This window comes from Conger conger, chromosome 17, assembly GCF_963514075.1.
Source record: "Conger conger chromosome 17, fConCon1.1, whole genome shotgun sequence".
In the NCBI taxonomy this organism is placed as follows: Eukaryota; Metazoa; Chordata; class Actinopteri; order Anguilliformes; family Congridae; genus Conger; species Conger conger.
The window spans coordinates 15093234-15120528 of record NC_083776.1 but is presented as its reverse complement, the minus strand read 5'-3'; the positions used below and the strand labels follow the sequence as shown (position 1 = coordinate 15120528).

The following is a 27295-nucleotide window of genomic DNA, read 5'->3' as shown; positions in this document are numbered from 1 at the left end:
TTTTAACTGCGCGGTTTAATATCAGCCTATTTAGCAAAATGCGGTTCCCGTTCACTGATTATGTAATGAGCTGTAGCTCATTTGTGTGTAATTTTGTTTTGTTTTTAAATCATTGTAATTCACAAAAACAGCAATATACTTCTTTTTTAAACATTGAACTCACTCTCACAATTTTAGCAAGCTTTTTTGTCAGAGTCTAGGCTCCTAAAAAGGTGAAGGTTATTTTCTTCATATAGCTTTAAACGTTAAATTCAGCTAATAGGATAGTAAGCAATCCCTAAGGACATTATATGTGGACATCTTGAGATAAGAATAACTTAATTCATTTCAGCTAAAATCTGGTTAACATTTTGTGCATTTGGAGTGACTGTAATGTGGTGTTTTTGGTGTGTTTTTACTTTATTTATATATTTTTTTTTTTATTCTTGTCCTCCTTGCTTTGATGTCTTATTCATTGTTCTCATGTGGTTCTCATGTACTGTATACTGACGTCCATCTTGGTTGAGATCCACAATAAGCTATGGTCAGCACTTGATTTTCCATGCTTGAAAGCAGAGCTCCTTGAGATTTTTATTTTGAAAACCATGAGAATAAGAACTTTGTTGGGAGGCATCATTATCACACTTTCACATATGTTTTGACTCTGATGTACATGTAACTGCAGCTGGGAAATAAATAAAATTACACTGATTTAGATTAGACTGTTGCCTTTTTTGTATTTTAGTATTTTTATGTTTTTTCACTTTCATTGAACTGTTTGGTTATACTCAGTTGTCTCTTTCACCATTACTAAACCTTGATATTATTTTAGCAGTTCAGCTTTCCCAGATTTCTTAACAAAAACCAAAGTATTGTACCCTTGGTGTATTAAGGTTATTGGTAATCATTTACTATTTATAACAGCACAGAGTATTTTCCTGAAATGTTCACAAGGTTAAGGAACACATTTCTCTTTCCATACTTCACCACCTGGACCCTCCCTCCCGCTCCAGTTCCTATTGACGGTCTGTGTGTGCACTAGTTTTGTATATACATACGAACTTATAAGGTGTGGAACTTACTTCACTGCTATAACTGGGCGCTGGCTATCACATTTACACATTGACAGTACGTTTTCAATGTGTTTCTGTGCATGTGTAGGCTATTTTTTTGTATCTAAACAGTCGTGTTAGTTGGAATGGTTGAACGCTAATGTTTAAGCGTATGTGCCTGATGTTCTGTTCGTTAATCTATGGAGCCCAGAGGACGCGGCGCAACGCTTTTTTCATCGCAATTTTAATTCAACAATATATTTCGTCAATAGCTTCAAAATGACAATGGTAACACATTCCAGAACAACCGCGTTATGATGTGGGACTGTACAACATTAAGGCATAATATTTCAGTTACCCATTAGGCACATTATTTATTCTTAAACAATATTTATATGTTCGCAACGAATTGTAATTTTTAGGCCATCTGAAAAGTGCTTTATTGTCTGAAATGTTATCAAGTAAAATAATAAAAGAATCGCTTTTTAACCACAGGGCTGAGAGTGTTCAGACAATGTATTTAGGATCAAGAGGATCCCCCTAGGAGTTCATGTTTGAGTTTTTACAGATATTAAAAGTATTATAGTAATATTTCAATAGTTTAAGGGTCACATAACCAATTGACTCCAAACCAATGCCAATTAATTCAACTATTAATGCCACACAGGGTACACCCCTTTATATTGTCAGTCTGTGCGTCTTTATGTTTTATTTAAAGGGAAAAAATAGTATTTCAGCAAGCTGGTTGGTGGCCTTTATAATAGCAGCCAGAAGTTTCAAACACACACAACCTTTTGAAGTAAAGCATCTTGTGTAACCCCAACTGAAAGCAAATGCTTCCAGGCATTGTCTTGCTGGTTGACGGCTTGCCTATTTTCATCTTATCTCCAAATGTCGGTGGATGGTTGTTGGTTCAAGCCCCAGTATAGCCACAACAAGATCAGTGCATCTGTTGGGCCTATGAATGCTTAGTCTAATCAGCTGTAAGCCCCTTTGCATAAAAGTGTCAGCTAAATGACGGCAAACGTCAAATTTCCTTTGCAACCCAAATCTTGGCACAATGTGATGTGCATTTTAATGATCTGCACTGCAGGAGACAGGTATGCCTGGCATACTGCAGAATATCGGCCAGTGAGGGAATTCTATTTTTGTGATAGAATTGATGATGATGATGATGATGATGATGATGATGATGATGATGATGATGATGATGATGATTTCAAAAACAGGCATCACTTCACATTTCTCAGGAAATAAATCACAAAACAAAAAAATCCTACTACAAAGTCACAGATATGATCTGTTGGTCATGTTTTTGGCACCCTTTGTACCCCATGAATATCCATTGCCAACACTGTGGTAGTGGGGCAGCAGTGTCTCCCACTCTCTGCACAGTGTGTGTGTGTGTGTGTGTGTGTGTGTGTGTATGCCTCACTGTCCGCACAGTACGTTTGTGTGTGTGTGTGTGTGTGTGTGTGTGTGTGTGTATGCCTCACTGTCTGCACAGTGTGTGTGTTTGTATGTACTCAGTGAGCACTTTATTAGGTAGACCTGTACACCAGCTAAATGCATAAAAGCATGTTGATGTGGTCAAGAGGTTCAGCTGTTTTTCAGACCAAATGTCAGAATGGGGGAGAAATTGAATACTTATGTACATGTGATTTCTTAGTTGTTGTTTTTTTTTATAAATTTGCAAAAATTTCAAAAAATCTTCTTTCATGTTGTCATTACGGGGTGTTGTGTGTAGAATTTTGAGGGAAAAAATGAATTTATTCAATTTTGGAATAAGGCTGTAACATAACAAAATGTGGGAAAAGTGAAGCGCTGTGAATACTTTCTAGATGCACTGTAAGTCTCTTCCTGGCATTGCTCTGAGCTTTGGTGTTTCATTTGGTGTAAAACATTTCATATGGAATGGTTTAACAACTGAAGAAATATAAAAAATATGTGAATGATTAAATGCAAAGCAAAGGGTTTTGGCCACACTAGGTATTGACTTTTTTCTCCAAAAGAGACTATTTTTTGTTTTCACAATATATTGTTATCTGTTTACTTATTTTCATCCACATGACCCAATATTACATGAAATAAATACTTGAATAGTACTTGGTTTATGATTTATCTTCATTATGTTAAGTGTATAATCATCACTGCACACTACTGTATTCATGACCTTCTACAGCACTACTTGTGTGTTACCCTTTCTCTATATTTGCTGTATGTACAATGTTGTGCAAAAGAATGAAATTAAAAGTTTCTAAATATTGAATGTATTATAAAGAGTAGTAAACAATTAAACTAAATCAATATTTATTTTGATGACCATTAACCTTTAAAACCCACATCAAATCTCTTAGGTAAACTGTCTTATCAGAAAATTGGCTGGTCGGTTGTTTTGAGCAACCTCAGAACATTTAATCTTTTGGATAATTAATGTTTGTCTCAAATTTGTATTTTCTACTGACAAACTAATGTAGAAAACAGTAAAATTAATAAGACTTTTTTTTTTTAATCTAGGCTTTTGCACACTACTGTATTTCATGCCAATAAAGCAAACTCAAGTTGAACTCAATATGGATTGGTCTTCAGCATTTTCCTTTGCTTTGATTCCTCACATCCTTATAGGTGTTCAATGACCCTATCCACGGCTGTATTGAATTGCACCCTTTGCTGGTGAGCATTATTGACACACCTCAGTTCCAGCGTCTGCGCCACATCAAGCAGCTGGGAGCCACAGACTTTGTTTATCCAGGAGCCTGCCACACCCGCTTTGAACACTCTATTGGGTAAGTCATGTTCCCTTTAAAAGGGCTCAAGTGCCATTTGGGTCTTGCATGGCAAAGCTTTTTATTACCTTAACCAATTTTAACATTTTATTACTTTGGAAATGTTCAATTAATAGCATTTTTAAGACAGTCGTGAATGAAGCATGAAACATAACAATTATGCATGCACAATAAAAGCAGGGTATGATTTGGTAGCTCTTAATAGTGTCACAGTATGTATATTTTTGAGTGTGGGTCAAGAGCTTATAGCACAGAGTAGCAGTGTGTGCTAGTTGTCAAGAAGGTGAGTTTGTAACCAAATGATTTGATTCCCAGGGTGGGCCTCTAAAATCCTATCATTGAAAATTGGCATCTAGCTGTGTAAATTGGGTGGATCCACTGGGTGGATACAATTTGCCTCTGGGTATCCACTTACCAAATAATGTCCTGTATACAATGTAAAAGAATGTGGTCTTTCTGGCAGGGTGTGCTACCTGGCAGGAGAAACACAGAACCTGACAGGTATTGGCTTTAGCCATAAGTAAATATAATGCAAGTCAGTTTCCCTCACCAGGGGAATGCACTGCAATACAATTCTGTTATTGTCCCTCGAAGGGCAATTTGCAGAAAGGTTTAAAAGAACACAGAACACACAAGTTGAAAGAACACTTAAAATGACAGGTCTAAGGTAGTCAACAATACATTCACTCACCAAGCACTTTATTAGGAACATTGTTACTTTATTACACCTACATACTCATGCGATTATCTGATCAGCCAATTATGTGGCAGCAGTGCAATGCATATCATCATGTAGATATGGATCAGGAGCTTCAGGTAATGTTCACATCAACCATCAGAATGATAAAAAATGTGATCTAAATGACTTTGACCGTGGAATTGTTGGTGGCAGACAGGGTGGTTTGAGTATCTCAAAAACTGCTGATCTCCTTGGATTTTCACACACAGTAGTCTCTAGAGTTTGCAAAGAATGGTGCAAAAATAATAATAATCCAGTGAGCAGCAGTTCTGCAGACATAAATGCCTTGTTAATGAGAGGAGAATGGCCAGACTGGTCCAAGCTGACAGGAAGGTGACAGTAACGCAAATAACCACACATTATAACAGTGGTATGCAGAAGAGCATCTCTGAACACACAGCACTAAGTGAATAGGCTACAGCAGTAGAAGTCTAAAAAATAAGTCTAATAAATACCGTATAAAGTGCTCGGTGAGTGTAGAGCTATAGCCATAGAGTTAATAAACTGAATATGCACCAAGTTAATATTAAGTTTATATAATATGTAGGGTGCATTATCAGGTTGAAATAAATCAAAAGTATGATTACTTGTGCTTGTTCAGCATATTAATGGTTCTCTTGTACTTGAGCTTGGGTACCCTGAATCCATGCCAACTTGGAAGAACCACATTCTCAATTTTCATCTCCTGCAGCCCAACCATAGTTTTCATTCCATTCCAAGCCAATCTCAAATTTGATCCAAGCCTACCCTCAATTTTTTCCTTATACATTCATGGTTTCTCTTTCGGCAGCCTCATCATTGGAATGCTCTTTGGTCAATAAACCCTCCAGTAACTTATTAGCCTAAGGCTTATTGTTGGGATAAATCTTCTCTAGTTTTGAAGAAATCACAGCATCCTCACAAAAAGCAACTGTAAACCACATACAATATGTGAGTTCATCAATATTGTCAGAAGAATCCTGACGCATTCAGAATCCTGTCCAGTCGAAACAGCCCTGTTGGTGCTGGGTGCGGTCATCTGTCCAGACGTCCTCAAATCTGTGTCTGTGTCTGAGCCATAACATGCATCTTCTGTCAGGTTGAAACGGAACACTAATTAGCCTACACTATCTGTTGATTTGCATCTCTTTTCTTATTGAAGTTGGAGGATAATGTAGTCACATTATTGGTTGATTTTGTTGCTATCTTTAAAAGTTGAAAAAAGTCTGCTATAAGGAGGGTCATCTTCCCTATTGTCCATCCATCCATCCATTATCTTTAACCCGCTTATCCTGAACAGGGTCGCAGGGGGGCTGGAGCCTATCCCAGCATATATTGGGCGAAAGGCAGGAATACACCCTGGACAGGTCGCCAGTCCATCACAGGGCACACACACCATTCACTCACACACTCATACCTATGGGCAATTTAGACTCTCCAGTCAGCCTAACGTGCATGTCTTTGGACGGTGGGAGGAAACCGGAGTACCCGGAGGAAACCCACGCAGACACGGGGAGAACATGCAAACTCCACACAGAGAGGCCCCAGCCGACGGGGATTGGAACCCAGCACCTCCTTGCTGTGAGGCGGCAGTGCTAACCACTGCACCATCCATGCCGCCCTTCCCTATTGTAATATATTTTATTATTCTTTGGGTTTTATTTTTCCCCAATTGTTATCCCCTCTTTCATCCCTCTTGCTGTGGTCAGGACATGGCCCTTTTTCCCACATGTTCGATGGAATGTTCATCCCAAAAGCACGCCCGGGTTTGGGATGGAAGGTATTTTTCAACTTCTACTCTTTTGTGTCCTGTTCTTTTGTTGCCTGTATTTTTGCTTTTACATTATTCTACAAACCACACAATGCGTATCGGTCATGCTGGTGCTTATGCTCATGCTTATCCTTAATGCTGTCTGTCTGTCTGTGTGTGCTCTAGCATGAGACTGCATCTGTGCAAATGTTAGATCACCTGATCGCGGTAAACGGTCTGGAGCCAGTGATGACACATCATGGGCTGGTGCTGCCTGAGGATTTGGTGTTTATTAAGGAACAGATCGCCGGACCCCTGCGGAACCCTGTTCCTCCCGGCCAGGTGCGTCACTACAACCCGGGGCGGCCTGTAGCGTAGTGGTTAAGGTAAATGACTGGGATAGGCAAGGTTGGTGGTGCTAATCCCAGTGAAGCCACCATAAGATCCACACAGCCATTGGACCCTTGAGCAAGGCCCTTGACCCTGCATTGCTCCAGGGGAGGATTGTCTCCTGCTTAGTCTAATCAACTGTATGTCGCTCTGGATAAGAGCATCTGCCAAATGCCGATAATGTAATGTAACCCAAACACACAGGCCTGCTCTCTATTCTTACATATCTCTTCTCTAGGGGCTTTTTCTGTTCTAGGTTCCAAATATTGTTCTTACTTTCTCATCTCTGCAGTGGCCATATAAAGGAAGAGAGAAAGAAAAATCTTTCTTGTATGAGATTGTGGCCAACCACAAGAATGGAATTGATGTGGACAAGTTCGATTATCTTGCTCGGTGAGTGATTTTGGGAGAAGTGCACTTTATGGAAATTCTGGGGCTGATATCAATATCTTCTCATATGCTAGGCTGATTTCCTGCAACAAAGTTCCCACCTTCTGCACAACAAGAAAGATATAGTGGTGCTCGAAAAGGTTCAAAGAAGGGCAACCAGATTGACATCAGAAAGATTCAAGATGCTTAATCTCTTTAAGATTGGTAAAGGGAGATGTAGGGGTGTAATAAGGACCCATTACTCATACTTCATGGGGACTAATAAGGAAAGCTAGATCATGAGACTTAGGGGTGATTTGATTGAGGCTTTTACATTTCTTAAAGGGATTAACTAAGTGAAGTACAGGCAATTATTCAGGAGTTTGGTTAGCAGAACGAGGGGGCATATTTGGAAATGAGAAAAAAATTCAAAAAAAAAAAATTCACAGAGAGTATGTGGAATAGCTTGCCAGGACATAGTGTAGTGGAGCCAGAAACATAGGGTTTTGAAGGCCAGGATTTATAAATAGATACTATTTAGTGGTACTATTTACTGGCAGTCTGAAGTTGCTTGTCATCATATCATCATGGTCCATCATACACATTCTCCCCATTTTAAAAGACCAAAAGTAATTGGACAGTTGGTTTCTCCGCTTTTTCTGATTACTTGTGTGTTCAATCACTTCCTTAGTACAGGTATAAGAAATCGGCCAGTATCTAGTCCTGATTCTAGGATTGCCATTGGAGTGACCATGAGGACCAGAGTTAATGAGCCAGCAAGAGTGGCAGCCATGCATGCCCAAATGGTAACACCGCCACCACCATGATTCACAGATGAAGGGGTTTGCTTTGGATCGTGGGCAGATGGTGGCCACTTTTGGCCTACTCCCTTTTTGCCATCACACTGTTACAAGTCAATCTTGATCTTATCTTTCCAAAATACCTTTTTCCAGAACTCTGCAGCCTCCTTTCGGTTCTTATTAGGAAGCTGTAATCTGGCCATCTTGTTTTTGCTGCTTACTAATGGTTTGCATCTTGCAGTGTGGCCTATTTCTGTTTGTGATATCTTCTGCAGACAATAGTCACATCCACACCTGCCTGATGAAGAGTGTTTCTGACCTGCTAGACCGGTGTTTGTGGTTTTTCTTTATTTGGTCATCAACTGTAGACCTCTTTCTTCTTTGGCAGCTCCTTTTACTGAGCTCACCAGTTCTTAATTATTTTCCAAGTAGTTTATTTTGGTAAGCCTAATATATCTCTGATGAACTTTTCCTATTTCTCAGCCTCATAATTGTAAACTGTCACTGACAATTCTGCTCCTCATGTTGACAAATTCCAATGACAGATTCCAATCTGACAGGCAATCCAAAGCCTACAATCAAGACTTGATAGTGAAATCTTTCTTATACCTGCACTAAGGAAACGATTTAATACACCTATCACATCAGAACAGCCGAGAAGCCAACTGTCCAATTACTTTTGGTCACCTAAAATGGGGGGACAATGTATAAAAAAGGATGCAATTCCTATATGGATCAACTGATGATGCACATACAGTACCTTCCAATTGAAGGTGACAGTCTGCATTTTTATCTCATTTTATTCATTGTTTCATTTTAAATCCAATGTGCTGCAGAGGCGAAAGAAAATCAATTGTGCCACTGCCCAAAAACTTACAGACCTCACTCTACATAGTTTATACTTGGTGGGTCTCTGAGAAATAACACAAAAAGTAATTGATGTGTTTTAACAGAAATATAGCTTAAAACGAAATTAGTATTAAGCTATTATCAGTTCATAACTATTTGACGATGATGTTATTGTTCACGTTCAACAATGGTGCTTTACAGGCGGCTTCTTGCTGATAGCTTAACTTCGATCATACGTCTTCTGACTAACAGCATTTACAGGTAATTGTCAGTTCTTTCTGGAACTGATGAATGGCTGAATCTTTGCCATTCTGACTACTCTTCGATCCGTTTTCACAGTAGTTGCTCGGTTTCTTCTGCGTGTTTCGGGTTTTTGTTGCCATTTTAAAGCATTTGAGATAATTTTAGCTGAGCATCCTATAATTTGCTGCACTTCTTTATACGTTTTCCAATCTCCAACCAACTTTTTAATGAAATGATGTTGGTCCTCCGAACAATGTTTGGAAAGGCCCATTTAACATAGCAATTCAGAAGGAAATATATTTTATAACAATGTGCGAAACATTTACTTCCCTTCTTCCTTAATAAAGGACAATTAATGACATGATTATGAATGAGAATTAATTAATTCTCTAATTAAACTCCACACTGCTATTATTTTGAACACGCCCCTTTCAATGAATGAGTCAATTACTCAGAACAAGCAGCGTGCATGTCATGACAGTTGGGTCTGTTTGTCAGTTAACCAATATCCAATTTCCATAATTCCATAATTCCCAAATAGCTTTGACTACCAACGCTTCCTGAAGTTTTCATGTGTGTGTGAGGTGGACAGATTGATGCACATCTGCTCGAGAGACAAGGTACTGGTGCCACCTTGCAGAGATGAGGACCCCACACACCACATTGTGAAATGGGATCTATTGCATCTGGAATAAATGTGTAAGCCTCGCACGAACCCAACGACAGAATGTAGTGAGGGTGAAGGTATCTGTGTGCTTGTCCTTCTGATCTGAATGAGGTTAGTAGGGTTAAATGATAATGGTTAATGACTAGATCAGCCAATAAATAAACCAAGTTACAAAGACAGTAGTACCACTTTCTACTGGTCCGGGCATCTCCACAATAGGGCCAATAAATCTACCTTCGTATTTATTATCTGACTCCATTTTAATAATAATTTAGATTAGTTATCTAGCTTTGGTAGATTTCTTATTTATAATTTAGACTTGATTACTAATGAAATCTTGTACCGTAACGAACTCCCTGAACAGTCCTCTGTTGGTCCCGCCACATGTCACATCGGCCATTATGTGCATGTCTCACAAGCTGGCTAGATATCTACAGTCATTACAGAGGTTGCAGGAATAACTGCTTTTGGGTGTGGCAGATGGCGGCTCAGGGACCCAAGAAGACCAACATTAGCTATGACTGTTCTTGGCATGAATGAACTGACAAGCGGAGGCGATTGATTTACTGTCAGAGGTCTACAGGTAATATGCCGTGATACATTAAGCGTAAATTTGCAACCTCCCTAGACCAACTCCAGGGAGTAACCAAACATTCAGTAAGTGAAACCACACAGATCAAGTTTTAACAATGTATTTTACCAGGCAGGTTACTTACTTAATCACATTCAATTCCAAATTAAATATAAATAAAAGTATTACAAGAGAAACCAAATTGCAGTCTTAAAATACCTGACAAAGGCTACATGCACTATGTGGGTCTGGCTATAGACACCACAACAAAAATCTACATGCATTATGTGCATGGGAGTCTGACTTCATTCTCCAGTATATAAAAACTACACTAAATAAAAGCACAAACCAGGCCTTTGATTTTTCATAGGATCTGATCAGGGGGGTCGAGGCAAATGGCTTTCACTGGGACAGATACTCGCCATTCCCATCAGTAGCTGAAGACCTAGTTTAAGTATCTTTGTATTTCAGAATCAAACAAGTCTCATGCATTGCACATGGATCATACTTGAACCAAACCTCCCTTTTGCTGATATTATTTATTATTTTGATATTATTAGGACTTTTGATTTGCCATTATGATGCGTATGTTAATCGTATGGTTTTGTGAGCACCTTGCCAATTTCTGTTGGTTCCAGGAAGTGGGAAATTTGTACGACATGTTTCACACATGCTATAGCCTTCATCGGCGGGCCTACCAGCACAAAGTGGGAAACATCATCGCAACAATGTGAATACCTTCACACTTTTCCAAAAAGACCCCAGCTCATACTGGGGAACCATGTCTAATATTGCTTTGCCATAATGATGTGAATGTAAACAGTGATGGCTTCTCTTGTCTACAGGATAACAGAGGCTTTTGTGATGGCTGACAACCACATTCAGATCAAAGGCTCCAATGGCCAGATTTTCACCATCTCCACTGCCATTGACGATATGGAGGCTTATGCCAAACTCACCGGTTAGGCACTTTACATACCTGTTATATAGTGATGGAAGGCTCTCATATTGCCGAGATTTAACGGAAGAGCAGCAAATGAATTGCCTGTTAAAACACAATGGTAGCTAATTTACTAAAGAGCAGGTGCTATCTGCATCACCTATATGCAGCCCAAGTTTTTGAAAGTTGTGTAGCTTTTGAGAACATTTAGGCTTAAGAATTAAGACTACACCTGATAATAATAATAATAAGAACCTCCCCCCCCCATTCCCTTTTCAGACCACATCTTCCAGGAGATCCTGTACTCCTCGTCTGAAGAGCTGGCTGAGGCTCGGGCCATCCTGCAAAACATCATTCGTCGCAAGCTCTACAAATATTTGGGCCAGGTCCGGCCCAAGGATCCTCTGCCAAACACATTGGTGAGACTAGATGAACCAGTCTGTAGACGCTGTAAAAAGGGGGAGAGAGTGAAAGAAGATGGTGGCAATGACAGGGACCCTTGACGGAGCATATGAGTCCAGCACTTCTAACACATTCAGTGCCTTTATACCACTGTCTACTTTGTGTCACTGTTCTGTAGTAGGTTTTCATCACTCTGACTCAGGTGGTCCATTTTTCTTCAGGATGTGCGCGCCAAGATAGCAGCCAGCATTGCCCAACCCTTGCCTGACGGCAGAACAGGTGTAACACTTCAGGCTGAAGATTTCAAAGTCACTGTGAGTCAAATGTCTACAATAATGCCTCTTTGCAACTGTTCTCTGATTGAAACCTTATGTACACCATGCAGGTCAGTTATAATTATTATAAGAATTCAATTTCCAAATACTTTGTCATATCAATGACATTAACTTGGATCCTAATTGTGTGACATTGGAGTAAACAACTTTTCATGATGCCATACACACGTAATGACCACTGTATACAACCTACAAATGTTCATGAAGCAAAACTGCCATCCCCTGCCTTATACAAAGTAACAACATCATGGCACTATTGTATTTAACAATGCAAATACCTGGCAACCATTTACTTTTACATTTTTGCTTGGCCTGCGTTTAACCATGTTTTGAAATGTTCATGTTTGTCAGCCATGACTGTGGTTACCAGTCAAGATGCTAAGATGCTATGCTAAGTTTATCAAGATATGTTTATCAAGTATTATGAAGGACACATTTAATCTCTGTTGGATTAGAGTTGGCTTTGAGCATACATATGGCAAGGTGAGAAACAATGTTTACATTGAGAATTGATTTCATGGCATACTCTTTTCAAGGTTACGTCCTATAGTTTTTTGTTTTTTTATATATATTGTTGGTCACTGTTCTTGGCAGTGTTATTTTTACAGAGACTGAAAATAGTCAATTCCTTATTCCTTATAGTCTCCATTTCATGATAATAACACTATTTTCACTCCGGAGGCCAGAGACACCTAGTGGCGTCACAAAGGAATTTGTGGCTGCAAATGATAGTCTGTGGTCTGTGGACGGGGTCTGTAGTGTAGTGGTCAAGGTAGATGACTGGGACCCGCAAGGTCGGTGGTTCGATTCCCGGTGTAGCCACAATTAGAACCGCACAGCCGTTGGGCCTTTAACCCTGCATTGCTCCAGGGGAGGATTGTCTAATCACCTGTATGTCGCTCTGGATAAGAGTGTCTGCCAAATGCCATTAATGTAATGTCAAAATGACTTGTGTGAAACTCAGACCAGTCTTAGTAACTTTGGCATGCTTTCTGCTTGTGTTCTTTTGTTCCCTTTTTACTCCTGCAGATTATTAACATGGATTATGGGAAGAAAAAGGATAACCCGGTCAATGAGGTGCATTTTTACACGAAGGATGACCCCGAAAATGGCATAAAGATCAGCAAAGAGCAGGTAGGAGGTTATTTGGGCTTCTGTATAATTACGGTTATAGAATCAAGATGAAAAACTTTGGATAGACAGGAAGTACTCTGAGGATGAATCCTATTTCCTTAAATCATGTCTGTCCATCATTTGTGCATTTCCTGATGAATGGCAGTGGACCGTCTTGCCCACAGGTGTCCCTACTCCTTCCGGAGACGTTTGCTGAGCAACTGGTCCGGGTCTACTGCAAGAAGACTGACGAACCGAGCCTTATGGCAGCCAAGATCTACTTTCAGGAGTGGCGTCCCCGCTTTGAGCTAATGGTAAACATCCACCCTCTAGCACAGCCCTTTTCCCCACCAATATGTGCCTTATCCACAGATTATCATTTGAAAATAATATAATAAATATAATTATCTTATGTATTCCTTTTGGGGGAATGAAGTTTCAGATTGGTCGGCTGTACATCACGACCAATGACAGAGTAGACCGGGCTTCTTAATTCCCTTGAAGATATGACATCACTCTGATCAATAGCCTGTTTCCGTGACACAGCACTCACATTGGTGATTTATTGAATGGGAGCCTTGCCTGTTGTTTGACTTGTAGTATCTGTGTCCAAATCCATGAATGCATCTTTGTAAACTCTTTGAAGACCAATGCATTTTTGAAGCAGCCTTAATTGGGCAACATAAATTGTATTGGTAGATGCTTGACAAGGCTGTCCTGGAAAAATGCTAGTATTAGGGATGTGAATCATATAACAGTCATTTAGTTTAATGCAGTAGAATAATTGCATCCCTCACTGACATTTTGTCACTCGTTTAGGATCAGCTTGGCGTGGAGCTGATGGAGAGCTGAGATGATGATGAAGATGAAGGTGGTAGTCTGAGGGGGCATCTTATTTACATATATATTTATTTGTGTTTTTTGGGGAATTGTGCCTTGACTGCAAAAGTAAAACTCTTCTATATAGCAGGTGGTGGTGTTCAGATGGGAGATGGCTGTTCATAAGCTAAAGGGAAGATTATAAAGAAAATGTACTAAGCGACATATGACGCATTCTGCCCAGGAAACATGTGCCGTATGTATCAAACTGCCGCACAGGGCTAGAACCGCAGTATGCATGTGAGCTAGGTGACTCACCGCAAGCTGCGCTTATGTTAGCGCGTATGCATTCAATGGTGGATCCCGCCAATAAAGGGAGGAGATATTATACGTGTGGCTGATTATGTATTCCGTTGAATTTACAAAAGTTCACGCAAATTAGCGAATTGTACCTGAAATTTCTCCACCTCTAAAGAGCAGGCGTAAACTGAGACACAAGACAGAAACATAGATATAGGCTGCGAAGATATACTGAAATAATCTTCACAGCAAGAACACTATTTCAACCCCCAGAGCAAGAAATCATCAAACAGATTATTAATAGTAAATATTATTTAATGATGTCAGCCAAGCAATAATTAAGGCTGGGACGTTCCCATTCTATCCCGGCAATAGTGAAGCTCATTGCAAAGATACATGCAGAATATACGCTTTTACGATAAATGGTTATCACCACACGCAGTGAAAGCACTAAACACGTGTTTTAACTGCGCGGTTTAAGATCTGCCTATTTTGCAAAATGCGGTTCCTGGGCAGTCCCGTTCACTGATTACGTAATGAGCTGTTGCTCATTTGTGTGTACTTTTGTTTTGTTTTTAAATCATTGTAATTCACAAAAACAGCAATATACTTCTTCTTTTTTAAGCCAACTCACTCTCACAATTTTAGCAAGCTTTTTTGAGTCTAGGCTCCTAAAAAGGTGAAGGTTCTTTTCTACATATCAGCTTTAAACTTGAAATTCAGCTAATAGGATAGTAAGCAATCCATAAGGACATTATGTGTGGGCATCTTGAGATAAGAATAACTTAATTAATTTCAGCTAAAATCTGGTTTTACATTTTGTGCATTTGGAGTGACCGTAATGTGGTGTTTTTGGTGTGTTTTTATTTTACTTATATTTTTATTTATTTATTCTTGCTTTGATGTCTTATTCATTGTTCTCATGTGGTTCTCATGTAGTTGCTACTGATATCCATCTTGGTTGAGATCCACAATAAGCTATGGTCAGCACTTGATTTTCCATGCTTGAAAGCCATGAGAAAAATAACTTTGTTGGGAGGCATCATTATCACACTTTCATATATGTCTCAGTCTGTTTTGACTCTGATGTACATGTAACTGCAGCTGGGAAATAAATACAATTACACTGATTTAGATTAGACTGTTGCCTGTATTTTTATGTTTTTTCACTTTCATTGAATGCCTGACTGCTGTTTGGTTATGCTCAGTTGTCTCTTTCACCATTACTAAACCTTTATATTAGTTTATCAGTTCAGCTTTCCCAGATTTCTAAAGTATTGTACCCTTGGTGTATTAAGGTTTCATAATTATTGGTAATCATTTACTATTTATAACAGCACAGAGTCTTTTCCTGAAATGTTCACAAGGTTAAGGAACACATTTCTCTTTCCATACTTCACCACCTGGACCCTCCCTCCCTCTCCAGTTCCTATTGACGGTCTGTGTGTGCACTAGTTTTGTATATACATACGAACTTATAAGGTGTGGAACTTACTTCACTGCTATAACTGGACGTTGGCTATCACATTTACACATTGACAGTACGTTTTTAATGTGTTTCTGTGCACGTGTAAGCTATTTTTTTGTATCTAAACAGTCGTGTTAGTTGGAATGGTTGAACGCTAATGTTTAAGCGTATGTGCCTGATGCCGTTTAAGTGCGGTAAAGTTCAATATTCAATTTTCGGACTTAAGCTATTAAGCTCTTCAACAAAACACTATGCACAGTGCTCAAAATAACTGTTTGTTAATCAATGGAGCCCAGTGAACGCGGCGCAACGCTTTTTTTTCCTCGCACTTTTAATACAACAATATTTTTCGTCAATAGCTTCAAAATGACAATGGTAACACATTCCAGAACAACTACGTTATGATGTGGGACCGTACAACATTAAGGCATAATATTTCAGTTACCCATTAGGCACATTATTTATTCTTAAACAATATTTATATGTTCGCAACGAATTGTAATTTTAGGCCATCTGAAAAGTGCTTCATTGTCTGAAAAATGGTGATCAAGTAAAATAATAAAATAATCGCTTTTTAACCACAGGGCTGAGAGTATTCAGACAATGTATTTAGGATCAAGAGGATGCCCCCAGGAGTTCATGTTTGAATTTTTACAGATATTTCAAGTATTATATTAATATTTCAATAGCTTAAAGGTCACATAACCAATTGACTCCAAACCAATGCCAATTAATTCAACTATTAATGCCACACAGGGTATACCCCTTTCTATTGTCAGTCTGTGTCTCTTTATGTTTTATTTAAAGGGAAATAATAGTATTTCAGCAAGCTGATTGGTTGGCTCTATAATAGCAGCCACAACTTTCAAACACACACAACTTTTTGAAGTAAAGCATCTTGTGTAACCCCGACTGAAAGCAAATGCTTCCAGGCATTGTCGTGCTGGTTGATGGCTTGCCTATTTTCATCTTATCTCCAAATGTCGGTGGATGGTTGGTGGTTCAAGCCCCAATATAGCCACAACAAGATCAGTGCAGCTGTTGGGCCTTTGAGCAAGGCCCCAAACTTAGTTTAGCCCCCTGCTTAGTCTAATCAGCTGTAAGTCGCTTCACATAAAAGTGTCAGCTAAATGACTCCAAACGTCAAATTTCCTTTGCAACCCAAATCTTGGCACAATGTGATGTGCATTTGATTGATCTGCACTGCAGGACACAGGCATGCCTGACATACTGCAGAATATCAGCCAGTGAGGGAATTCTAATGTTGTGATAGAATTGATGATGATGATGATGATGATGATGATGATGATTTCAGAAACAGGCATCACTTCACATTTCTCAGGAAATAAATCACAAAACAAAAAATATCCTACTACAAAGTCACAGACATTACATCTGTTCGTCATGTTTTTGGCACCCTTTGAATCATGAATATCCATTGCCAACACTGTGGTAGTGGGGCAGCAGTGTCTCCCACTCTCTGCACAGTGTGTGTGTGTGTGTGTATGCCTCACTGTCCACACAGTACATTTGTTTGTGTGTGTGGATGCCTCACAGTTTTGTGTGTGTGTTTGTGTGTACTCAGTGAGCACTTTATTAGGTAGACCTGTACACCAGCTAAATGCATAAAAGCATGCTGATGTGGTCAAGAGGTTCAGACCAAATGTCAGAATGGGGGAGAAATGTAATCTAAGGTGACTTTTTAACTTTTGACAATGATTGTTGGTGCCAGACAGGGTGGTTTGAATATCTGAGGAACTTCTGATCTACTGGGATTTTCACACACAACAGTCTCTAAACTTTGCAGAGAATGGAGCGAAAAACTAAAAATATCCAATGAGCAGCAGTTCTGCAGACAAAAATGCCTTAATTAGAGAGGTCAATGGAGAAGGACCAGACTGGTCAAAGCTGACAGGAAGATGACAGTAATGCAAATAACAAAACATTGCAACAGTTGTATGCAGAAGAACATCTGTGAACACACAACGTGTCAAACCTCTAAGTGGATAGGCTGCAGCAGCAGAAAAATAAAGTGATACATAATAAATGCTCACAGAGTATATATGTCTCACTGTTTGCACAATTGTGTGTGTGTGTGTGTGTGTGTTGCATTTTTGTAGGTGTCAAAAGAGCCATCCCAATGCCTCACATATGAGTGGAAGGAGCTACATGCTTGACATTTCACTTGACATTTTCTGAAGTTAATATATAGCAATTTAAAATAAATTTTAGAATGTACTATTTTCTTTGTGCTATGGACCAAGGCACAGGTTGAGTCTCTAGCTTAGACCTGGCGCGGACACGCCATTTAAATGAAGTACTCCTTGTTGCCGTCGTCCATGGAACCTTCCAGTCCTGGATCTCTCTTCAGTGCGGCGTCAGGAGTCTCTGGGCGCTCTGTGCCTTTGGCTTCGTTGGTGCGGTAGGTTCCCTTGCGCTGGTGTATGTAATGGAGAAGCACGACGGCCAGGCAGATCAGCACCAGGATCACCGCGGCGATCACCCCTAGGGAGGGTGAGGTCGCAATTCAGCACAACATAGAACAGAACTGGAGGAACAGCCACTTCAGTCGACTGCTGATTTATATAACCTGCTCAATATATACACTCACCGAGCACTTTATTCAGAACATTTTTACTTTATTATACCTACTTATTCACGTGACTATCTAATCAGCCAATTGTGTGGCAGCAGTGCAATGCATACAGTCATGTACATACAGGTCAGGAGCTTCAGTTAATGTTCACATCAACCATCAGAATGGGAAAAAAATGTGATCTAAGTGACTTTGACAGTGGAATGAATAATTGTTGGTGGCAGACAGGGTGGTTTGAGTATCTTTTTAAGGAGAGACGCCTTGTTAAAGAGAGACGTCAGAGGAGAATGACCAGACTGGTTACACACATTACAACAGTGGTATGCAGAAGAACATCTCTGAACACTCATCATAACTTTAAGTGAATAGGCCACAGCAGTAGAAGTCTAAAAAATAAATCTAATAAATACCTAAAAGTGCTCACTGAGTGTATATTGTGATTAGTCATATACTTTATGATGTGATTAATACATAGACGAGCTGGAGTAGTATTATCTGTGTTTAAGGATTGTTATTTGTTAAATAGAGACAATTCCTCATGAAATGGCCATGAAGAGGAGGTGATGTAAAACATTTTAAATAAGCTTCTGTTATGCTGTAACTGCTACACCAGGGCAAATTTATGTTCTAGTTTCTCTCAAATAAAGGAATAGGCAAGATCATTATACATATTCCATATTCTGCTAGTTTAACTAGTTATCATGGTGCTGGGGCTCCTACTCAGGGATAGAACTGGGAATTATTTTTATGGGGGAAGAGAATAAGGGGGGGGGGGGGTATGATCATGGTGATTGGAGTACCATCATCAGTGGTAAGATTGTGGTCAGAGAACGGCACGGTTTTATGGCCCCTGGACCTGCTGGTGCCCTGGCAAGCTTTCTCTGTAATCCCCATTTATCCTGTAATCCAGGATAAGTGGGGTAGATGAGGGACTCTGGAGTAGATGAGGGCAGCATTCATGTTCTTTTTTACAGTGACAAACAAACACCAACATGGTGCATAAACAGTAGACCTGGGGGCTCATGATCAGTGCAGACTTTGGCGCCATGAGCCATGAGGAGTTTTATTTCCACTCACCTGCCAGGATGGTATTGTAGGATCCATCTTCTGCTTCAACACCTGCTGAGGAATGAAGAAAGCTAGTCAGGTACAGAGCCACAAGCTCACAGAACAACACCTGCTGAGGAATGAAGAAAGCTAGTCACATACAGAGCTACAAGCTCACAGAACAACACCTGATAAGGAATGAAGAAAGCTAGTCAGATACGGAGCCACAAGCTCACAGAACAACAGATGCTGAGGAAAGAAGAAGGCTAGTTAGATACAAAGCCACAAGCTCACAGAACAACGCCTGCTGAGGAATGAAGAAGGCTAGTTAGATACAGAGCCACACTCTCACAGAACAACACCTGCTGAGGAATGAAGAAGGCTAGTTGGATACAGAGCCACAAGCTCACAGAACAACACCTGATAAGGAATGAAGAACGCTAGTCAGATACAGAGCCACTAGCTGACAGAACAACACCTGCTGAGGAATGAAGAAGGCTAGTTGGATACAGAGGCACAAGCTCACAGAACATGAACTCAACTGAGGATGGAGGAATTTGGAATTTCGAGAGCCAGCTTCAAGAGCTGGGATAGCCTATAGCCAAGTGGGTAAGGTCCTTGACTGGGACTGGGAAGGTTGGTGGTTCCAGTGTAGCCACAATAAGATCAGTACAGCTGTTGGGCCCTTGAGCAAGGCCCTTAACCTCATATTGCTCCAAGTCGCTTTGGATAAAAGCTAAATAATAAACAAATCGCTAGCATTTGGCAAACAGTGTCAACTGCGATTCATTATTTCTCAGTCCTCAGGCATAAAACCACTGTTATTTCTTCCAAAAGAGAATGCTTTACTTCCCCCTTTTTCAGCACTAGCTGCCACTACATAGGCTAGGCCTACTGCATATATTAAATGTTACACAATTTTATGATATTTGTTATTCAGTCATTCATCTAATTGCATGATCGATCATCAAAAAGGCATTGGAAACAGGGTGAGTAATGATCTGTTTAGGTTACTGAATGCTTTTTGGTAAATACGATTGATATAACCTACATTTAATAACATTTAAATTCATTAAAGGGATGAACAATCAAATCACCCTAAGAAACACAATTATTTCATATCTACTGGATATCAGGCAGCAGCATGGTGGTTTGAGGATCATTTCATACCTTGGAACCATGATTACTTAAAGCCATTTAGCCAACAAATGTGTTCCAAAAACACTAGGCACACAAAAGCAAAGAACCTTGAGAACACAGCTCAGGAAAACCGCACGCACCGCACCGCACCGCACGCACGCACGCACGCACGCACGCACGCACGCACGCACGCACGCACGCACGCACGCACGCACGCACGCACGCACGCACGCACGCACGCACGCACGCACGCACGCACGCACGCACGCACGCACGCACGCACACCAGCTTGATGCAAGAGCGAACGGTTGCCACCAAAGCGCCGACAGACTGCCAGTGAGGGCTTTAAATACCCTCAGAAGGTAGGCTCCCCTGGCACTAATGAGGGCCAGGTGAAAATAATGAACCCCTGCCCCCTGGTGGCCACAACCAGTCACTACCTCCTAACCCTGACACATCAGGAAGTCATGGTTTTCTAGCACGGTGAAAAGCCAGTGACTGCTGTAAATGAAAAGCATGGATATAGAAATAATGATATTCATAATGATAAACATATAGTTCCCCTCATATAAACATGCTTGAGTTTAGTGCAGGGAAAGTGTGAGCTCTGTTTGAGAGAGTAAAACTGGAGTGCAGTCCAAAAAGTCTGGTCTTATCAGGGCCCCTCCTGTGGTCTCTGGGGCTGTGTGATAAGCATTCACACCCCTTAATCTCTGGGACAATCTGATGTGCACAGCTCAGCCAGATGTGCTCTCTCTCTCTCTCTCTCTCTCTCTCTCTCTCTCTCTTACTCTCTCTCTCTCTCTCATATACTGTGGGATCCTGAATTATTGCCACCCTTGATAAAAATGAAGAAAAACAGCTACATTTAGTAAACAACTCAGATAATAATCCAGACTGTATTTTATGTTCAAGCTATTTCAATACCTGTATTCTCATGTTTCAATGTTTTTTAATGAGGAATTAATGTCATTCCATCGCTCCTGGTTTCACTGGAGTCAGCATGGGAAAAGCCAAAGAACTGTCAATTAAGAAGAGACAGATGGCAATTAGCCATCACAAGTCACAATTATTTGGTAATGGGTACAACAAAAATACATAACCAGTTAAACATACCACCTGCCACTGTACCTGATAGAAGATGCCTTGAAAATAAATACCCCTGGTTTAATACTTTGTGCAAACATCCTTGGCAAAGATGATAGCCATGAGTCTTTTCCTATAATTTGTGATAAGGTTAAAGAACACATGTTTTTCATGGGATTTAAGTCTGAGATGGCCATTGCAAAACATGGATGTTGTTTTTACGTAACCATTTATGTGTAGATTTTGATGTATGTTTCACGTCATTGTCCTGCTGGAAAATCTGCCTACGACTGAGACTCAGCTCCCTAGCGGAGGCAACCAAAGTTTCTGTCAAGATTTCCTGGTACTTTGCTGAATTCATTAGTGCCCCTGCAAAAAACATCCATTGTATTTGACAGGTATGAGGTGCTTCTCCTTATATGCATTCCATTTTACCGCCAAAAATGTTGATGGTGTATATGGCCAAAATGTTCAATTTTGGTCTCATCTGACTATAGCAACTATAGCGACATGGCTCAGGCAGTAAGAGCAGTCGTCTGGCAGTCGGAGAGTTGCCCGGGCTGTGTCGAAGTGTCCCTGAGCAAGACACCTAACCCACAAATGCTCCTGACCAGCTGGTCGGGGCCTTGCATGGCAGCCAATCACCATCAGTGTGTGAGTGTTTGTATGAATGGGTGAATGAGAAGCATGAATTGTACAGCGCTTTGGATAAAGGCGCTATATAAATGCCAACCATTTACCATTTATAGCACCTGTCATAATTCCAATGAGGTGTGGCAAAGTCCAGATACTTGGTTTTGTTTAATGTGGTATGGAGGTGCCATTGTATAATTACTTTTATTTTTTTTGACTTGGTGACCTGAAGACACAACTAATCTCTGCAATTGTTAAACTACAATTCTTGGGTTACTTATGGCCTCCCTCAGGATCTTCTTTGCTGCCCATGGGGATAATATGCACTGGCTCTTCCCATACTGATGGTTGACAAAGAGATTTTGTTACCTCACTTTTATACTGTAGTGAAACAGGAACTGATGTAATGACACAATACAGTTGTTGATAGACTGATATTAACTAAATTAAAGTCAAATTGTATTACCAGTTTCACTTTGTTTGATTTAATTTACAATAACTCTAGGGGTGCCAGTAATTTTGTCATCTGTGGTTTTCCGAAAATTTTTATTAAAATATTGAAACATGAGACTAAATATAGTGAAATAAAAGTACACAGTTTTCCTTTGTTTGAACATAAAATATAGATCATTATCCAGGTGAGGATTAGGATTTATTAGGATCCCCATTAGCTGATGCAAAACATCAGCTAATCTTCCTGGGGTCCACACAAAGCATAATAACATGACAAGAGATGAAACACTTACAGACAACCACATAAAATTAAAACCAGAAAAAATAAAGCTGACCAACTCGCAAACATATTACTATGCATGTTCCTATTCATATACATTCATATCATAATATACCCTGAATTCATAAACATCAAGTATACAAAATATTACAACATATTAATATACATATTACCATTCCTATACATAAAAATATCCTAAATGTAATTACTGGCATAAAGCCATTAGGTGTTGCTTCACTTGTTTTTTAAAGCTTGCTTTACTGTTTGCTATAGTAATCTGAGCTGGAAGTGAGTTCCATGCAACCATGGCTCAGTATAAGTCTGTGTGTTGCTTTGATTTCATTCTCAATTGTGTATTATATGTAGCCTTTTTTTCTCCATTTTTATTAAGGGTTGCCATTCATTCTGGTACCAGTTTCCTTGAAGTGAATGTTTTCCTTCCTTTAAAATGTAGTGACACACTGGCCTTATTAATGGCACAATGCCTTATTTTTTCTCCTCTTTTTCCTTTTATTTTCTCCTTTTCTTGCACCCATCAGGCAAGGCTAGGAAGAGATTAAAGAAAAAGAAGTATAGATAGGGTAATCAAGAATCCAAATTAGGCAACTGGAATGCCCTTCTTCTTCAAACGTCAGTTTGAAGCCGCATCAGTTACAAAAAAATACTTCCACAAATTATGTGCTTATGTTTTCTTGCTCAAAGGAAAGATTGGGATTTCCTAACATCTACTTCTAGCTCCTAGAAGGAACATGTAAGGGGTTGACGGATTTCCAGGTCAGGAGCAAGTAAAAGATAAAAGAGGAGAATAAATAAGTGATTAGAATAAGACCACTGTCTAAATCCACTGCACTACTTCTCAGCCCAAGGTTGGTGAGGTAGCTGAAAAAAAGGTGTCAGTCTCTTCTCTGCATGTCTGTCCACTCCCTTCCATATCAGAGAGTGACAGACGTGCAGAAACTGCCTCCTCCTAAGTGTATGTGCTAAGGGTTCTGGGTAATGTAGCATAGCAACGATAAGTTGGAGAAGAAGCAGACATACTAACCGGTTGTGAGGTTGTATATTGTTGTTGTTGTTGTTGTTGTTGTTGTTGTCTCTGTGTTGACCTGGAAGCTTGTATGAAACTCAGAAACTACTGGAATGCCTGGGCTTGTGTTGTTCTCCATTGCAGACTGCTGTAGGGATGTTGTTGTCTCTGTGTTGACCTGGAAGCTTGTATGAAACTCAGAAACTACTGGAATGCCTGGGCTTGTGTTGTTCTCCATTGCAGACTGCTGTAGGGATTTTCCGAAGAGGGATTGAGAGCGACAGCTGATGGAGAGAAGGGAGAGGCTGGAAGGGGGGAGGAATCTTGAGTCTTACGTGAGGGAGGGAAGGGGGGGTGGACAGACAGACAGACGTCTGCTCTGTTTTCAGACCTCAACAGAAGAGGGGAAAGGACGCTGAACTTCATTCTTTTTGTGAAATAGAGGTCATAGACGGTCCTACTTACACTGCAGGCAACCCTTCTATGACTTTCTGTTCATATTATTTGCTTATTTTTGTTTCGCCCCTCTGAGCAACGCTCAAGAGGAATAAATCTGAAAACTAGGCTTTCAAGCTAACCCAGTGCTAAAAACACCTGATATGTAATGGCTGCAGATTGCTGTGTTCAGATTTTAGCTGGCCTCTGAGCCTTTTGCCAAATACAGATTGTGTTTTACAGTGGGGTGCAACCATTTGGGCACCCCTGGTTTAAATGGCTACAATTAATCTGTACGTGATCGAAAGCAAACCTGAACTATTAATAGTTAAACATGAGACCTTTTAGAGCAAGATTTTTACTGGTTATAAATTATAAAAAATGAAAAGGGCCCTGTGCAAAAGTTTGGGAACCCTGTTGGATTATTCTTTGTTACTTTTTAAAGAGATGATTACTAAGGCCCAGACCCAGGTGATTTACTCGCCAGGGCTCCTTCTGTCAGGTGATTGTAATTCCAGGGCTGAACTTTTTATTCTGAAGTAACTCCATGACTTCTAAAGTATCCACTTCAATGGCTGTTCTGTCTGGTGTTGACAACCATGAATTCCTCTAAACAGTTGTCAAGATTTCAGAATGAATGTACTGTTTCCACCAAGAAGGAGAAGGCTAAAAAAACAAAAAACTCAATGTTTCAAACTACCTATTTCCACTGTCAGAAACATTATTAGAAAATGTAAGATAAATGGAACAGTTGAAATCAAGGCAAGGTCTGGAAGACCAACCACTGGTTGAGTTGCTACTGACTACTGCAATTGATGACAGACACATAAGAGCTACGAAGAAAATATCATAGCATTGGCATGTACAGATGCTCACAGACTCACTCATCTGTATTGATGAGGAGGATGGCAGCAAAAGGATGAATTTGGAAGTCTATACTGTATGTAGAGTGCCCTCCATAATATTTGGGACAAAGACCCATTATGACTTGATTTGCCTTGATCTTGTGGTTACTGTACACATATATTTTTTAAAATATATATTTTGGTTTCACCATGTAGAAATTACAGCAAGGTTTATAAATAGTGTCCCCATAATGCATAATGCATAATGTTTGGAACACATGGCTTCACAGCAGATTATAATTGCTCAGGTGTGTTTCATTGCCTCCTTAATTCAGGTATAAGAGAACTCTCAGCACCTTGACTTGCCTCTAGTCTTTTGATCACCTTTGGAAACTATTATTGCTGTTTATCAACTGCTGGTGGTAGTAGCAAAATTAGTTTCTGAAGTGTACAGAAACATCATATCTGCCCAAGTTCAAGTGAATGCCTGAAAACTCACTTATGGGGACTCGCCCCCAAAACAAGCATGAGCTAAAGATAGCTGCAATACAGACCTGGCGGAGCATAACCATAGGAGATATCCAGCAACTGGTGATGTCCATGAATCTCAGAATTCAAGCAGTCATTGCATGCAAAGGATATGCAACAAAATACTAAAGCACTACTTAGACTACTTTAATTTACATCATTGCTGTGTCCCAAAGATTATGGTGCCCTGAAATGTATAAACACTGCTGTAATTTCTACATGGTGAAACCAAAATGTATTAAAATGTTTTTTTTTTATTACAAATCTCAAATTGTGGAGTGCAGAGGCAAATAAATAAATGATGGGTCTTTGTCCCAAACATGGAGGGCACTGCTGATTGTGATTATGTGCAAAGAAATGCCTTCAAACTCATCAAACTGCAGAAACTCAATGACCCTACACACTGCCTTCATTAATGGTAAAAAGTGGAAAGTTTTGGACGGCCAAGTCAGTCACTTGACTTAAATCCAATCAAGCATGTGTTTCACTTGCTGAAGAGGAGACTGAAACCCCCAAAATGAACTGAAAGCAGGTGCAGTGAAGGAAGACACTTAATGGGTCATAGAAATGATGCAGTTATTGTATTTAAGGGCTATACAACCAAATATTAGACTTTACTGCTTTGATAGACTTTTTTGTCCATCAATTAACTAACTTTTGCTCAACTGAAAATGGAGAAAATGGTAAAGCGTATAAGCATGTACCGTTAAATAAATAAAAGCCGATTTTCTGTACTTTTGTAGCATAGTCACTTTTTGATCTTAATCAAAATAGTTGAAGTATGTACACATTTCACTCTACAGTTTCCATACTTTTGGAGAGCACTCTATGTGGTTTATGGTTTGATTAGGACAAAGCTGCATTAATGATTTAATTAACTATGTTTTATATATATATATATTTCTATTATATTGCATTTTCCATGTTGGTGCATAAAATTTTTATTCATTCTTGGATATCACACAACTGAACTAAATAAATTGCTCAATGCTGCCAACTCTTGCTAAAGACATCCTTTAAAATTGTGACAACTTCTTTTTAATGATACCATGAGCATATCTGTGTCTTAACGTGTAAAGAGTTCAACTCTGGACAAAGTTTATATCCTTTTGGAAAGACTCACCAGGTTTCCAGACTCAAGCGCCAACAAATGTCCTATCCGCCTTTCAATATTTACTTGAAATGAAGCTCAGTCAAGAAAGTAAGAAACAGTTTGAATCCTGGGAGTTTTGATTCCTGGCCTGTCCGTCAGTCACAGTCTGTGTGCTGCTTCTTATTTATTCATTTTTCTACATGTAGGTTAGATCCATTGCCTGTGAACTTCTCTGTGTATTTATCCCCTTGTGAATGATTTCCGTTCAAACCAATGGTCGGACAAACCCCACCCCTGATATGCAGCTGTTCTGAGAGTAGGCTTAGAGGGAGGAGTGAGGGAGGGAGAAGGGGGGAGGGTAGAAATTGAGGGGGAAGGGTGGTGGTGTGGAGCGAGTCTTGAACCGAGTCTTGAAATATAAAAAATTGGCATGGATTGAGAAATTGACACAAAATGCCAAACTCACATCTATTATAATTAAAAAGTCCTTGTTTAGCAGGATAAAATGGGCACTTTACTCTCCTCTAAATATTGTACACCAGGTGAGACAAACAAAAGCTTCTGCATCCTCTTCCATTTCTGAA

General features: G+C 39.8%; 1 protein-coding gene and 1 pseudogene across 7 annotated transcripts; one reads left to right on the top strand and one right to left on the bottom strand.

The window, feature by feature from the left end:
* The first annotated feature begins 1310 nt into the window (after positions 1-1310).
* LOC133116910 (deoxynucleoside triphosphate triphosphohydrolase SAMHD1-like) lies at positions 1311-13816 on the top strand (annotated as a pseudogene).
* Positions 13817-15514: 1698 nt separating this feature from the next.
* Positions 15515-26993, bottom strand: gypc (glycophorin C (Gerbich blood group)). Of its 7 annotated transcripts, none has more exons than XM_061226758.1 (4): positions 26742-26993; positions 23829-24201; positions 19225-19269; positions 15515-18056 (listed from the first exon to the last, which is right to left on the bottom strand). In XM_061226758.1, the coding sequence occupies exons 2-4, from the start codon at positions 24046-24048 to the stop codon at positions 17860-17862; spliced, it is 462 nt and encodes a 153-aa protein (XP_061082742.1). In that variant the 5' UTR covers positions 24049-24201; positions 26742-26993; the 3' UTR covers positions 15515-17859. The 7 variants fall into 7 exon arrangements, with proteins under 7 accessions (XP_061082742.1, XP_061082744.1, XP_061082745.1 ...); XM_061226760.1 differs by having other exon boundaries at positions 23829-24189; XM_061226761.1 differs by having other exon boundaries at positions 23829-24140.
* Positions 26994-27295: the final 302 nt, after the last annotated feature.